Below are 15,918 nucleotides of genomic sequence, written 5' to 3' on the forward strand. Positions count from 1 at the left end.
CCTTTGGTTCCTACTTTTTTCTTGCACAACCCAGAGAATTTCGGATCAGGATGCCCAATGATGAGAGAGTCCTAGTAGAACCACCCTGCAGGCTACATTCCCGTTTTAGTGGATTAAACACCTTTTTGCAATAGTGTATTTTTTATTTTCAGCTGAATGTTGCAGTTTAACTGATTGGAATTTTTTGAACATGCATTGAAAAAGTCAAACCCTTGCAATCAGCAGCAAGCACCATCAAGTTTAGCAACACCTGCTGCTGTGTGTGTGAACACTGTAATTGCGAGCTCTGACAAAGTATTTTCAGCTACACCACTTCTCGTTCCACCAACCGCAAGAATTCTTTTTCCAAAATCATGTATTTTTCTAAAGCTTCCTCACTGTTTCTCTGTCACAGTCATCTAATGCCAGCTCTCTGCTTTCTCACATCCGGGCTGTTTCTACTACATGCATTTTTTCCTCTCACTGCACCTGAGTAGTTACCAGTGACTGTAAGGAACTGTCCTACCTCCTTTGCTCTTTCCTCAAATCTATCACAACGTCTTTAGTTGCACTGATTTGTCTAGTGGTAACAGAGTGCTGTGACTTTGCTGGTAGGAAATATTCTTAAGAAAAATACATTCTTCCACTTGTGCAAAATAAAAAGGTAACGCTTTAATGTCTTTTAATCAGCCTAACCCTCTCCCAAGTGGCCAGTATATGATACAAAAATTAGCGCATGTCCCAATTCTGAAGAACCAGCCCCACATTCCAAAGCGGCTGCAGCTTACAAATACAGAAGCTTAATCAAAGAAGGATCACAAATCATTTTTAAGTGTAGATGTTATGAATGTCATTAGGTGTCACCAATTTTGACAGTATTTCTGTGCTTCTTGAAATATCCTGGGAAAAACAAAATAAAAATAAGGTTAGAACAATATCTGAAGGGCTGATTCTTTACTCATCTTCACCATACAACTGTTTAGAGGAAATGATACATTTACCCACAAAACAAACCACCTGTAAGCCAAGCATTTGTGAAATGCAGCACATAAAACTCTACAGCTTTCTAGTCAGCTGTTCTTGCTTCAGCCTTTTTTAATGTACTGAATAAAGGCAGCAACAGAAAAAGCAAAACAATTCAGCTGAGCACTCTTAAATCTATATATCTAGTCCAGAGTTTTTCAAACTTGCAGCTTTAAGCCTGTGTGGACTCAAAGAATTCCCCTTGCTGGCTGGGGGATTCTGGGAGTTGAAGTCCCCACAGTTTAAAGCTGCCAAGGTTGAGACACTGCCCTACACAAAGACAACATACAAAAACATCTAACCCTTTGCTGCCACCTACTGGTGCTCAGCCCAAATAGTAAACTGGTTGACCCATAGTTTTAAGGAGGAAAAAAGGTTAATCAAGAAAGAAAAAAGAGAAAAAAAATGCAGTGCACAGGATAACTAGAGCATTATACACACCAACTGAAGGAGGCTCTTCACATGCTGGAGGATGTAGGGCAGGGCTAGAATTTCAGCTGTGGAAGCCCCCATGCACGGCCCTTAGAATATTGCATGTTAACATCGTATGGGGAGCAGTGCAGACTATTGGCATGGTAAGAGGAAGATTTAGGGTAGGATGATTCTCTGCCAGCTGTGGGAGGGGAGGGGAGGGGAGGGGTAGAGCAGCTGCGTGGAAGTGGCCTTAGTAAGTGTTAGGATGGGAGACCACCAGGAAGACAATGGCAAACCCATCCGTGTGATAGCAAAGAAAACAATATGGTCATATCTATGTAGTGGCCAGGAGTTGAGCTCAACGTGAGAGAGACTTGCAACACTTCACTGGCAAGGCAGGGTGTGTAGCACAGTGAAAGAGTTTGCCTAGGGATGAAGGGTGTGTGTGTGTGTGTTTTCCCTTTCTGATTATGGCTGCAGTTGCTGTAAGAGCATCAGGAATCAGCGTCACAAAGTTCAGATTATACGGGGCCTTCAAGGTTCAACCCTCAGAGACTTTTCCTATCTTTAGCTCCAGGACAATTTACAACAGGTATCACGTGGCTGAAAGGAACAGAACAAAATACTGCATACTGGAGTGGAAGCAACTGAATGAATAAACAACAACACAAGGTGACTACACTGATCATTTCACAGCACTGAAAATGTTCCGCAAGGCCAACTAAATGTGGTTTATTCTTATATCAGCACTAAAATCTCAAATTGAAAGGACTTTTTTACCTCAAAAACAAGTAATTCTATCAGGGGAAAGGTGAAAACTGCAGCATTCCTAATGGAACCAGGAAACTTGAGCAGAGTATTTTAGCACACAATACTTAGGATTCTTCAGAAATAATAATTAAAATTTGGTATAAAAACCTAGCATTGTTGGTGGGAAAAAGAGAACTGAAAGCCTAGTTCAGCTACCATGTTAATTCATCATGTGATATATTTTTTTTGGTCTTTGATATAGCATGATATGTAAACGCAGAACAGAAATGTGTGAACCATGCCACTGTGGACATTTAACAAACCATGGTTTTAAAAAAGCTTGGATGAGCTATGTATGAAATCAACTGAAGTTATTTTGAGATCTACTGTGTATGGGAGCAAATCCATACAACTCTGATCTGAGGTAAGCCACACACAAATACAGTTCAAAAGATGGCTCAAATATCAATAGACTTCCATCAGAAGGTCTTATTCCCATGGTAAAAGAAAAGCAGCAGCCAAACAGATAATATCTAGATTTAAATGAAATCAGTTTAAATTCCAGTGCTTTTTTAACTGGAAGTTTGAAGAATGACTCATTTCTTGCCGTTTTTCCAGTGCTTAGGAGGAGGGTTTGGTAATCAAGGAAGCACAACAATCCACAAAAATGTGGACTTGACCCTTCTAGGGAACGGAATCTTGGTAATAATTGTAGTGAAACATCCTTTGTAAATTGTCTTCAGCTTTCCCCAGCTTGCTGCCTGAGTAGAGATCATGAGAATTGTAACCCTAATATGGCTGGAAGGTCCAAAGTTGGGAAATCTGTTGCACCAATTTTTTCCTCGGCACCTACTGAAATGGTGATCAACTACCCAATAGCCTTGGGGATTATGAATTAAAGCCATTCATTCTGTCTCTCTCTTTCTCCATCCATCCATTTCCCTACCGCTCAATCTGATAATTAAACCTTACCTCCACCAAACTTCTTAGAATTTTGGACAACAAGACAGGTTTGAAAGTTTCAATTGTTACTAAGTCTAGTTTGAGAGTATCAGTGTAACACTGATAAAATATCGCAGGGATTTGCCACACTTGACAGTAACTGAGAACTAAATGGAAAAGAGAGGAAAATAATTAGTACATTGCTTTGGATAATAGCAAACTACCATCTTACTAGACTGTAACAGATACCTTCTATTTTACCCTAGCCAGGGAATTCAACTCAATGATTTTATTTTGATACACAAAATATCACTTTTAACTTGTAACACGAATGTCTTATTTGTGATATATGCTTGAGGAACAAAGAAAGGATCATGTTCTGCTGTTAAAATATACTGGATCTGATCCACTATAACTTCTAAGCTGGGAATGAAGCTGGTGTAGTGTTTAGCTCACCAAATTTAGTGAGCTAAACCACCAAGTTTAAATTAATTCAACACTGCATTGTTTTGCTTCCAAATACATGCCATATATCTATCAGAATTAAAAGCCCAGGTGATTCAGTAAGACTTGCTAGGTAAGTTATAACACATTTATTTATTATTTGCATTTCTTGAAAAAAAGTGCTAAAAATTTTGTTAGCATAGGAAATACACAGGGGTCACCTGTTTGAACAAGCCACGATATGAAAGGATTTGATATTACTGTTACCCATTAAATTCTGTACCCCTGAAAACTAACCAGGTATATATAATTTGCATAAATACGTTATGAAATACCTGCTGCTGGGAGATCCCGTACAATATTTGGTTGTTCTAGAAGAGAGCAATAAACTTTATCTTTGAACTCCCTTGTCTTCAATGCTTTCAGGAAAGGAGAAGGGAGCGTTAGAGTGGATTCAGTGGTTTTATAATCTGTTACAGGACACGTAGAAAGAATAAGTACTTGCAAATCAGTCTTCTGCAGACATCCAAAAACCTAAGAGGAAGATAAAAACGCCAACATTGCTGAACAATTCCACAAGAAAAAGAAATGAGCTAGGGCTCATCCATTCTTGCCAGCCCAAGACACTGGGAGCCACTAATGATTCTGCCCCTGCCCCTAATGACATTTCCCAATCCCCCACGAGGCAAAATCTCTCTCCCTCTCTCTGCTTCTGCTGGAAGGAAAGCCGCTTCGGCTGGTAGAAGCACAGGGGGCTATTCCCCTCTCAGGCACTTTTGGATGGGCTGACCCTGTTGGCATTCCAATCAGCTTTAAAAACCTGGCTATATCCACAGGCACTGGGCTGGGATGTTAGGTGAGTCCAGCTGTACAGTTGTAAGATGAATGTTTTTAGGAGGACCTTGGCTGCATTGTATTAAATTCATGACCTCTTTTATCCAAAACAGCATCAGACATGCATGTACAAAGGGGAGGGGCTCAGTCAATTGACCCTGGCCTTGACTGTCCTATTTTTTCCCCTTTACCTTTTCAAGCCACTGAAACTGTTGGTCTTCAGCTACATAACAATTACACTGGCACAATAAAACCTGAAAAGACAGGGTGAGAAATACATTAATTTCAGCGAAAGTGGCATGAATGTCTAGTCAGTCAATCAATACAATGCCGCCCCCACCCCAGATTGCCACAAGCTGCAATCCTCTGAGCATTTCCCTAAAAATAAACCTGATTCAATACAGCAGAACCCACTTCTGAGTGAATATATATATGTCCTTGTGCTGCACATTATACTGAATTTAGACAAATCTTTCAACTGGAACATCCTCAATTATTACTGCACAATTCTTCACTGACACATGAGATAAATGGAAGAGGCCATAACTCTAGAGTACTGAACAGCACTGCATACAGAAGATTCCAACTGAAGTTAGTATGGATGGCGTCACACACACACTCCCAGGTTCGGCTTATGGTCACTCACATGCTCACAGCCTGTTGAGGAAGGCGGATCTTGTCCGCCCCCCTTGCTTTCTACCCGGGTTTTCCAGATAGGTGCGGCTTGAGCAGACATGACACACAGCCCTGGTCAACAGCCAGGAAATAATTAGGGACACAAATCACTTCCAACTGAGCACTGCGGCACAACAAGTTCTTTGTAATACATGGAAACCCAGGGAATTTAAAGTAACAGCAAAACTTTACTGGTTGCAATGCACATTTGCTCTTTCACACACACACTCATCCACATTCACCCACATCCTTCTCAACTAGAGTGCCAGGCAGTAGCTAGAGGGATGGAAGCCACCAAGTCTGGACCCAAAAACAACTCAAAAAGTGGATGGGCTTTGGGACCCCTTTTATCTCCAAAAGTCCTTGCTTTGCTGATTCACAAAACTGGCAGCTACTCTTGCCTTGTTAATTTACAAGTCTGGTAGCTGCTGATGGGATGGGGGGGACATTCCATGTGCTCAGGCCCAAATTCCTTTGGTTCAGGTGACATTTTTCCTTTGTTTCCTTAACAACTTGTTTCCTTCTTATCTACTTCCCCAAAGGGACCTTAGAGACAAGATTCCTGGCTTTGTCCTCTCTGCTTATGTGCCTGCTTCATCTTTAGTTATGGAAGCTTCAGCTAGTCTTAAAAGGGCAGCTATCTAGAGTTCTCACCTTAGACATTCCTGCCCTTTAAGTGGGTAGCATCTAAAAAGACTCATCTCTCAAACTGTCAGCAATAGATGCACAGGAGTGCACTAATGCTTAATTAATGGTATTCTAATTTTAAACTATCCTGCTTTGTTTTTAAAGATGAAAAGACAGAACTATCCATGAACAACTATGCAAGCTGTATATAAGCACTGGCATGGCATGAAAGCTAAAGAAAAAAGATCAAGTATTAACTTGAAGTCTCAGCAGGAGGAAGAACCTGTCTCAGTTTGGAAGCTCAGCTGGGTCAAGTCTGATTAGTATTTGAAGGGGAAACTACAAGGGAATCCCAGGGCTGTAGGCCAGACTGAGGAGTCAGAAAAATATCTCAGAAAAAAGTAGTAAACCCCTTCCAGATTGTTGCCAAAAAATATCTGCACAGATGCGTTGAGAAATCACCAGGAGCTGAGCTTGTCTTGCTTTAATTTTACCTTGTTTTGATAATTTGGAAAGTTTTGACTGCCCCCACCCACAAATGGTAAGAGACACTACTTACTGTGGAATCTGAAACTGACCGATAAAACCAACAGTATGAACCTTTTGGAAGAAGATTGGTGATTTTTGATGTTCTGCCCCACTCATTCCACAACAGGGCAGATCCAACCAGTTCCCAACTTCCAGAATTCAAAATAAACGAAGATAAGAATGCTGTGAACCAAATGAGATTTTTAAGAAGTATCACTAGCCTGTTCTGAATCCGTATTAGCCATCACTATTAGCAATATTAAACACTGCATCTCAATTTACACAGAGAGCGTGATCCGCAAATTATTTCAGTGGATAGAAGTGAACCAGTGAGACTCCCATGAGTGCTGTGCTGAAAGAAAGAATAGCCATCTTGCACTGCTTACCTACTGCGTTACCTCCAACGCCCAAGATGAACTTTGAGCAAGGAAACTCTTTTTCTGCAGATGTATTTGAGGCGTTCCAGGTGATGCAAACTTCCCTAGGTATCAGAAAGAAAACAAGATTAAAAGAGAGCTGAACAAAAGGCTACAGAGGAAACCTGAGGCACATTAGAGAAGAGCACAATTTGTGCATCACACAATCACAATGGACTGAATACAAAGAAAACCTCTAAGGGTCCATCATGGTACCACTGGTTAAAAATGCTTTCACCCTCCAGAGAGCAGCTTTGAAATTACTCTTACACCATTTCCCCAAGGAAATCAAAAGTACTAACAGTTGAAAACAGCAGGGCTGTGTTCACACGAGACACTGAACTGCAGACTAGGTAACCAGAGTTAAGCTTAACATGTTGCATGAATCCAGAATGTATAGTTAATGGTTCAGTACATTGTACAAACTAAGAAAACTGGGTTAAAAATAAACTACGATAAGTTAATGGTAAGTAAATAATGAAAACACAGCCTATACCCAGCTCTGTGAAGCCCGTTTTTTGTTTGTTAGGGATTGTTGTTGTTTTTTTGCTACACAATGTGGTTACTGTGGCAGCAACCGAGTTTGAAAAACAGCTACAGAAGACCAGACAGGGAGGGGAAAAAGAAACAAGAGAAAGAAGAACTTTATCTTATATACTGTTTCTCTACTGAAAATCACTCCACCTAAAAGGCAGTTTTTACTTCTACTAGAGAGGGTGCATCTCTAGGGGAGATCTTTTGTACTTAATTTTCAATGTTCAAATAAGAGGATCGAGACTCTTAAAAAAAGCAGCAATAAGACATTTCTCCCTCACTTCTAATTGACATAACTGCCTTTCCAGAGTTAATGGGGATGCACAGAAGAATCAAGTACAGATTCAGTCCCATCTTGATTGAATCAGCCAAGGCACTGATGATATCAAGGTGAGGTGGATTTTTCTTTGCCCAAAAGAGGAATAATGTAAGTACAGAGCTGAAAGGTTATTTCATTGCTGGTTACACAGCTACAGAAGACCAGACAGTGTTTGAGAGACACTTTGGCTGAATTTGCACTATAAATTAGTATTACTACATTCACATCACATGCTAAGCTTGGTGAATGATAATGCTGGTTGCTTTTTTAAGCTTAGTATCTTGCACAAACTCAGTTTGTGCAGTTCCTGATTTATCACATTGTGCAATCTCCATCCAGTAACCTAATAGTCTGAAGCAGTGTTTCTTAAACTTTTTGTTCCCATTCCCCTTCCCACTTTTAAAAATTAGGGAGGACTCCAAAAGAGCTTTTGTTTGTACACGTTATATTTATCAATATTTACTGCATTAAAAAATTAAAATCGACACATACACTTATGCTAGCCCTTCTCACGATCAGTTGATGGGATTTTAACATTTATTACTGTATTTTAGTATTGCGTTTTTCAACATAGGCTGGCAAATAATTTTGATCTTGCAGACCCCTGAGAGGGTCTTGGGGGACACCCAGGGGTCCTAGGACCCCACTGTAAGAAACACTGGTCTAAAGCAACCAGGGCCGCAACTGGGGGGGAAAGCGGGGCATGTGGGCGCCGCACTGGGGGGGGGCGCCAAAATGGGCGCGGAATCCATGTTTGTCCCGGATGACACAGACCCTAGTTGTGGACCTGAAAGCAACTAACAGTGATTCCAAATCAACGTGCCCCGCGGACCCCCTTCAGCTACGCTGCACGTCCTGCGGAAGCAGCACCTCTTCCCTCCGCGCCAACCTTTAAAGAGAAATGCAATTATCCTGCACTCTGAACATGCTCAGAGGCGCAGAACCACCCCCCTTCCACATTATTTCCCCGCTCGCGCATCTCTCCTCCTCGCGACCTTTTCTTCTCGAGCGCCAGCCGAATCTCACGATCCTCCTGAGCCTCCCCGCGCTCCGCTGCAAGCTCCTCTTCCTCATCCACACCGGCGCGGGACGGGACTGTGACCACCTCCCCAAAAAACGTAGCCATCTCTGGTCCAAGCGAGCCGACCCAGCAGCCGCTGGAGAGCTGCGGAAAAGCGCGTGTCCTTCCGGGTTAAACCAAGCTGCCCGATCTGCGGCGATCGTCGGGAGCTCAGCGAGCATGCTCACTCGCTCGCTCGCTCGCTTGCTTTCAGTTTTTAGTCTGGCAGCGCCCGCCCCATCCCGTGGCACAGAGCTGGTTTGTCATTGCTTAATTGTAATTAATTTGTAATTGTTTGGTCTTTAAATGCTGTGTGATTGATTCTGTATGGTTGACGGTGTGTGTGAAGGTAGGAGAAGGGAAAGATCTCCCGCCTGCTTTCAAAGGGTGCGTACGTACGTAGGAGAAAATGCGATTCAATCTGGGAGGGCTTTGGAATAAACTCCGGGGTGGTGGGAGAGGCCGTCTCGATAATGTACAGGAGGAGATAAAAGCTTACCGTTAGATCTGACTAGGAACTAAATAAATAATAATAATATAATAAAAAATAACATTAAAAAGAAATAAATTCCTTTTATAACAAGGAATGAATGATGCAAGGTGCAATTCATTGGGTATTAGCCTATTTTCTTTTTATTTCACATCTGTTGTTCCGACTGTATTCCCACTCTGCTCAATCTGGTGAGGTGGGCAGAAAACACTGGAGAGAGGCAGTCCCACCCCTAATCTTGTCCCAAGTGACAACCAGTACCTTGAATTGCATCCAGAAGCCTACTGGGAGCCAGTGCAGCTCACTATCAGTATGCCACTTGGGTGCACCACATGCCACTGTATTCTGGGCCTGCTGAAGCTTCCAGATGCTCTTCAAGGGCAGCCCCATATAGCTGGGATCCAAGAGAACCCCTGGATTGTGCACCAACTCTTGAGTGGGGAAGTGTAACTCCACTCAGGGTTAATGATGGAAAGCCACTAGATCCAGGAGGCCCCAAAACTCACAGCCACTCAGTCTTGTTAGGGTTGAACGGAAGCCAATTCTTCCCCATCCGGACCAGCACAGCTTCCAGGCGTTGGGAAAGCACTTTGGCATCATCATAGGGCCAAGCTATACAACTGAGTATCATCAGCATCCTGATACCTTAGCCTGTGCCAATGGATGGCCTCACCCAGCAGTTGATGTAGTAGAAAGCCTACTAATGAACATACAAAAGGTGTTTGTGTCTCACTATTTTGGCAATTCATCTGCTCAGTCTCCTTCAGATCTGTTCTGGAATATCAGAAAAGAATTCCAAGTAGATTTTGGGAAGTAAAGGAAGAGGAGGGAAAGGATTCTTTGTGTAACTGTTAATGCAATATTGGAAGAACAAGATGGAAGCAAACTTGGATCTGACCCTCATAGCCAGCATTTATTTTTAAAAATTAACTTAGACCTGAGAACAGCCTCTACTATCACTGGATATTATGTTATAAACTTTCTTCAAGGAAGTTAAGAGTTAACTTAGATCACCACATTCTACTTGAAGGTCTCTTTTTAATAGAGAAAATGACCATTTCATACACTATACCAATCTCTAAAGGGGCTTATTTGATTTCAGTGTTAAATGAATCTAGCCTTTGTGGGTTATTCATGAAACCATAATTTAGCAGACTATGAGTTAGTGCAGCGGATGAACCTCATTTCACACATTACAGCCTACGGAGGTGCGACTGCATGATGCAGTGTGACCAAACTTGGTGAAATCACTCCTATAGAAGAGAATGCCAACTATCTGCCTGGGGTTGATATTTTGGCCACAGCGGCATGTGACCCCTAATTCCAAAATTTCTAGTTGGAATAAAGAAGACAGAAGCCACACGCAAACTTAAAAACAAATGGTAGGTTTCTTTTTAATCTGGAAGCAGTCTTTGTCCTGGGTTTGCATAACGTGGCTTCTAGAAAATAAAACCACTCAGGGTGAGGAGTTGCATCATTGCTAGACTCTAGCAGACGGCATCCGTGAGATGTGCCCAGTATTCTTCATTTGATTTTAAAGTGTCTCAAGAAATGTGTTGAGTAGATCATAAAGACATGCTCCATGTACAATGATTCAGCCATAAGAAGTTGTAATGAAAATTATGTAATTTATTTCAATGTATCAAGCACAAATTGTCCCCTAACATGGGAACATCACAAAGAACATAGTTAAAAATCTGGAAACATTTACATTGAAAGTTAGCCCAGACTGGCAACACCACTAAATATTTTAAGGCTGTATACATACATACATACATACATACATACATACATATATATATCTTTATATATAGATATATATATAGTAGTACTTACCACTTGGAACTACTTCAGGCCAGAAAAGAAAAGCTTAGTACTGGCTGCATTTCTACATAAAATATTGCAAATATTTTAAAAATGGTGTAAAAATAGGAAGACTATCAACAGATTTGGAGGATGCAGTGGCAAACCCTTACTGTTCCTGTAAATGTACCTAAGAGCACACAAGATTTGAAGGATGCCTTCAGTCAGTCAGTCAGCCCTATAAAGGAGAGTGGGGTATTACGTATACTAGCAATTGTCCTTGACAGAAAATGCAGGGAAGCAGAACGAATTGGTTGCAAGTAATCACTTTAGAAATATGTAGAAGCAGTGATTTGCAACGGCTCTCCTGTCTGTCTTGTGTGCTTCAATAGATAAAAGGTTTCTGGGTGGCAAAACAGAATCCCAGTGAATCTCAATATTTTAGGGAATTTGTGACATACAAAATTACCTATAGACACAGTGCTTATATGCTCAGCTCTGAATAATGATATAGTTCAGAGGCATTCTTTTCTACAATGCTTATTATGTCTTAATCAAATGTTTGTGTGTATTAGGGTTACCATATCTAGGCTGCAAAAGTCCAGATGAGTAGAGGTTTTCTGTATCTTGGCTGCTTTCCAGCAAACATCTGGATTTTTGCAACCCAGATTAAAAAACAAAACTGATACCTAAGCAGGCCTGTCTGGCCCACTGACAATAATTTAGGGCATCACTTGTTGCACCTTGAAGGCCTCCAATTTCCTAAAAGTGGCAGGCTATAAGAAATTGCACATATTTATGGAATGCGATGTGCTATTTGTGGGGATTTGAGAAGTGAGAGCACATACCCGAAGACCCAAGAAACTGTGCTGTCTATACCCATTGGCTTAATTTTCACATGGTTGCTTAATGTATGCAAATTAACTGATTCTGGAAGACATTTTAATGGATGCTAAAATGTCCTCCCCCAACCACAGAAGAGATATAAAACAAGCCAGTGGGAACCATTTTACAAAAGAAGTAGATGCATACAATGCTTCAAAGGGGGTACCAATACGGGCTGGTAAATTTTAATTGCATCGGAAAAATGACAAGACATAGAAAACAAAATTGCACAATTAAAGCTACATTTGGCTTTAGCATTAAGGCCCATACAGGTAAAGAGGTCCTTGTGGATGTACATGGAAAAAGGCAATGACACTGATCTTAAGAACAAAACTCTGCATGTTCCCTGCTTAACCTGCCTCTCTTCTGTCCTCTCCTGGCTGTGTATTAAAGTGCTTGGCGCCTCAAAGGGCCCCTTGCAATTAAGTCTCCCCATTTCTGCAGCTCGTCAGTTTTATTGCTGCCCAATGCAGTGATTTATTTGAACACATAATTAATGAAGAGCTGACAGGTCAGAAAGATGCAAAGAAGAAACCAACAGCGAGAGTCCACAAGATATTGGGATGAGCCCCTCCTGTAGAGAGATTCCTTGCTCAGCGCAGTGAGGTTTCTGGAAGAAAAAGTCAAGCTGTTATTATTCAAACCACCACCAGCTGTCATTAACAGATACAGATCCTACAGAAAAAGTGAAACATCCGTGCAGAATTAAAGCCTAGGTACGTGCTTCTTTTTCCTTTTTTAAAAAAGGATCCAGAGTAATGTCACACCTTCAATGGTAGCTCTCTGCAGAACTCTAACCTTTGTAGCAAAGCTTAAATAGCGCCCCCCCCCCCGGCCAAAAGTACTTCTAAAAGTGTGCTGTTTCTCTTTGACTGGGTTCATATAACATGCTAGGTCAACCTGTGCTGTGTTTGTGGTTCACAGGCTGTGTGAACCCTTGCCAGTGTGAATCATAAACAGCACTGCGGGTTAAACCGCTGAGCTGCTGAGCTTGCCGATCAGAAGGTCAGCGGTTCGAATCCACGTGACGGGGTGAGCGCCCGTTGCTAGTCCCAGCTCCTGCCAACCTAGCAGTTTGAAAACATGCAAATGTGAGTAGATTAATAGGTACCGCTTTGGCGGGCAGGTAACGGCGTTCCGTTCAGTCATGCTGGCCACATGACCACGGAAGTGTCTACGGACAAACGCCGGCTCTTCGGCTTTGAAACGGAGATGAGCACCGCCCCCTAGAGTCGGACACGACTGGACTTAATGTCAAGGGAAACCTTTACCTTTACTATCTTCATTCCTAGTGCCCACAATGGAGCACCTGCTGTGAACATTTCTTTTGGTATCTGCCAGGCCCTCTGCCTCACACTATTTTTTCATTTGAATTATTTTTTTAAAAACCATAGATGCACCAGAATTTTTTTTTTTTTTTTTTTAAATAGGCATGGTGTTGCCAGGGCTTTGTTTGTAAATGTCCAAAATACTCAAGGTAAAATAGTTTGCCCTTGGCTACATCCACCATGGCAGCCATTTTGCAAGTGAACAAGAACCCCCACTCCTGCCAAAGCTGCTATATTTTTCTGCCCCCAAAACACTGGGGACTCTTGGCTAATTCATTAAAACCACAGTTAAACATGCCATAATTCACTATATTACGTTAATCCATCCATCCTTCCTTCCTTCCATCCATCCATCCATAGGCTAGGGTTGAAAGAATTAATCAACTAGGATTGAAGGAATTAAGCTTTTCACATGAATTCAAAACATCTGGAAATTAAGATTAAAAAGATGTATGTTTTGTCTTCCCACTCACCAAGGCAGACACAAATTTAGTAAGCCACACAATTGGGATCTACCCCTTTACGTATTTTCCACTATGGAAGGTAAATTTAGCCCACTTTCACAACAAAATATATTTAAAGCCCAGTTTTAATCTCCTGGCCTTCAGTCATGAACTTCTACCTCCAAAAATTATAAAGAAAATATTTTAAAATGTGGCAATAATCCACATCTTGAGAAGCTTCAAATACAGTATGTGGGATAAAAAAAAACAGTTGCTGGCTTTACTATCCTGTTGGATCAATGACAGTAACTCTGTTTTTATTCATGCTTGATGAAGTCTACAAAACTCAGCTCCTGTCCTGGGCAGTCTACCTTCCTCTCTCAGGCCCCATCGGAATGGCGCATGGATTCATAGCAGCAACTCTCCCTGGGCCAATACCAAAGGAGGCCCTTCCAGTTTATTCTCACAAGCTGCTTTTGCATAAATCCTGTGGAAAAGGTATTTGAAGGTCTGACAAATCACCGTGTTCATAACAAAATATCATACCTATGTATGTCCTGCTGGGCTCTCTGGAGTGATAAGACAGCCGTGTGAATTTCCTTCAAGTGGCTGGTTTCCTTCCCGCATTGAGTACATGGACTTCCAAGGCCTGAATGAAATGATGAATTAAAGGATAGGATTTCACAATGCGCTTTGGGAAAAGAAAGGAATCTAATATTACATTTTTTTCTCCTTAAAAAAAAATTCTCTTCTCTGTAGAGGATTTACTTATACACAATGAAAGGCAATATAAAAACTGCAATGGACCACACCCCTAACTTTAAATTCAATTGACACTGAAATTATTCTAGATCTTGCAGACAGGAGTGTCCCTAACAAGCCATAATGTGGTCCAAATGACACATGTATCATGATGCTATTGCTCAAATGATGCAATTATGTATTTGGGTCATGACAACTGATGCATGTGAGCCATGTTATGTGCACAGATCATCATTTTTACCCTGTCCCCCTTTGATACACTGATTGCAGATCTGTTCAAGGAAAAGACTCACATATACCTTATGCAGGTAGCTCCTATATCTTCAAAAACCTGGGCCGTAAGTGTATGTTTTGAACTTTACTGGGGGGGAAAGCACTGGGGTTTAAAATCTTCTAAAACTACTAAGAGGTCATAGTACAAACATTGCAATCTCATTAAAAATACTAGCTTGCCTAATTTATAATATTTATTCTAGAGACAATATATCAATGTACTATACTAAAAGAGCTTTCCTCAATCTGGTGCCTTCCAGATATACTGAGGCTTCAACAAATAAAAGACCAGGCTGGCTGGAAATTAAGGGTATTGAAGTCAAATGTACCTGGAAGGGATTAGGTTGGGGAGGCTGATGTAAAATATTAAAAAGACTTTTCAAAAATCTATTCTGGCCTCTGACACTTTAAACCAAGGAGAACATTTCTCTTTAATCTAGCCAAGTTATTTCCAACTGCAGAAAAACTTGGGTGATTTAGTGTTACTCAGTGAGCACTATGCCCTAGGTACAATGGTTGAGCCTTCCCTAGGCTAGTGCTGAATTTTAATTCTCATGGTCCCAAAACAGCATCTTGATGGCACCAGGCTGAGGAAGACTGATGAGCCGTTGTAACATAGCAACAGGTCATAGTTAGAGCTAGTGAGAGTAAGGAGGCGATATTAGAGCCTGCAAAATACAGTACTTACCATCATCATCTGAGAGTTCCTGCGCAGACTCTGGTGTTGAACAGCTACTCTCAGTGTTCTGGCTGTTGTTGGATGGTTGATCACTGGCTTTGCGGCGTCGACAAACGTTGGCAGACCTCTGAATGTAAAGGAATACCAACCAGCTCATAAGATATAAGCTACAGAATTTAGGTATGCTAGAGAATTTAAGAATTAGTACACATCTGGACTGAAATCCTCTACTGGAGATTGCTTCTGTCAAATTATCATCTGAAATAAAAATTTTCTTGATGGACTGCTGTGATCTGCCACACTACAAAAGGATTTTAAATCTACACCTGGACAATGGAAGGAAGCACTGTAAGTGGGAGCCTTCAACAACAGGTTACAGCGTAGCTGGATCTTCTAACAGGAGTGTTTTTAAGGAGGATTACAGCTAACATTCCATGCTTCCTCCAGGATACCCCATTCCACTTCTCCTCCTTCCAGTTTTCCATTTTTGTTTTCTAAGGTTTCACATTTACAGAGCATGCTCAGTGGTCATGAATTTTTTTCCTTCAAGTTTTCTTGGTACTTCTTCAAGTTTTGTACCCACCCACCACCTTAATCTGAACAAATCCTTTCCCAAATTATTCTGGTGAATCTTCAGAGTTGTGGCAAGGAGAAAAAAATTTCCAATAAGCCATGTAAACACACCAGTTTTAAAATCCTGCAAATCAACC

General features: G+C 41.3%; 2 protein-coding genes across 3 annotated transcripts in view; both read right to left on the bottom strand.

Moving 5' to 3' along the window:
* Positions 1-626: 626 nt before the first annotated feature.
* PSMG1 (proteasome assembly chaperone 1) lies at positions 627-8,682 on the bottom strand. The gene is made up of 7 exons (XM_063289365.1): positions 8,481-8,682; positions 6,603-6,697; positions 6,248-6,399; positions 4,578-4,640; positions 3,888-4,086; positions 3,139-3,275; positions 627-879 (listed from the first exon to the last, which is right to left on the bottom strand). The coding sequence occupies exons 1-7, from the start codon at positions 8,609-8,611 to the stop codon at positions 808-810; spliced, it is 849 nt and encodes a 282-aa protein (XP_063145435.1). The 5' UTR covers positions 8,612-8,682; the 3' UTR covers positions 627-807.
* Positions 8,683-10,643: 1,961 nt separating this feature from the next.
* The window catches only part of OSBPL5 (oxysterol binding protein like 5), a 140,357-nt gene continuing 135,082 nt past the window's right edge, over positions 10,644-15,918 (bottom strand). For both annotated transcript variants that reach the window (XM_063289366.1, XM_063289367.1), the window contains exons 20-22: positions 15,218-15,335; positions 14,041-14,143; positions 10,644-12,333 (exon numbers count right to left, since the gene is read on the bottom strand). In XM_063289366.1, the coding sequence (XP_063145436.1) occupies positions 12,201-12,333; positions 14,041-14,143; positions 15,218-15,335 (354 nt within the window). In that variant the 3' untranslated portion in view covers positions 10,644-12,200. The remainder of the gene's footprint in view (positions 12,334-14,040; positions 14,144-15,217; positions 15,336-15,918) is intronic.

The sequence above is a fragment of the Candoia aspera genome, chromosome 1, assembly GCF_035149785.1.
Source record: "Candoia aspera isolate rCanAsp1 chromosome 1, rCanAsp1.hap2, whole genome shotgun sequence".
In the NCBI taxonomy this organism is placed as follows: domain Eukaryota; kingdom Metazoa; phylum Chordata; class Lepidosauria; order Squamata; family Boidae; genus Candoia; species Candoia aspera.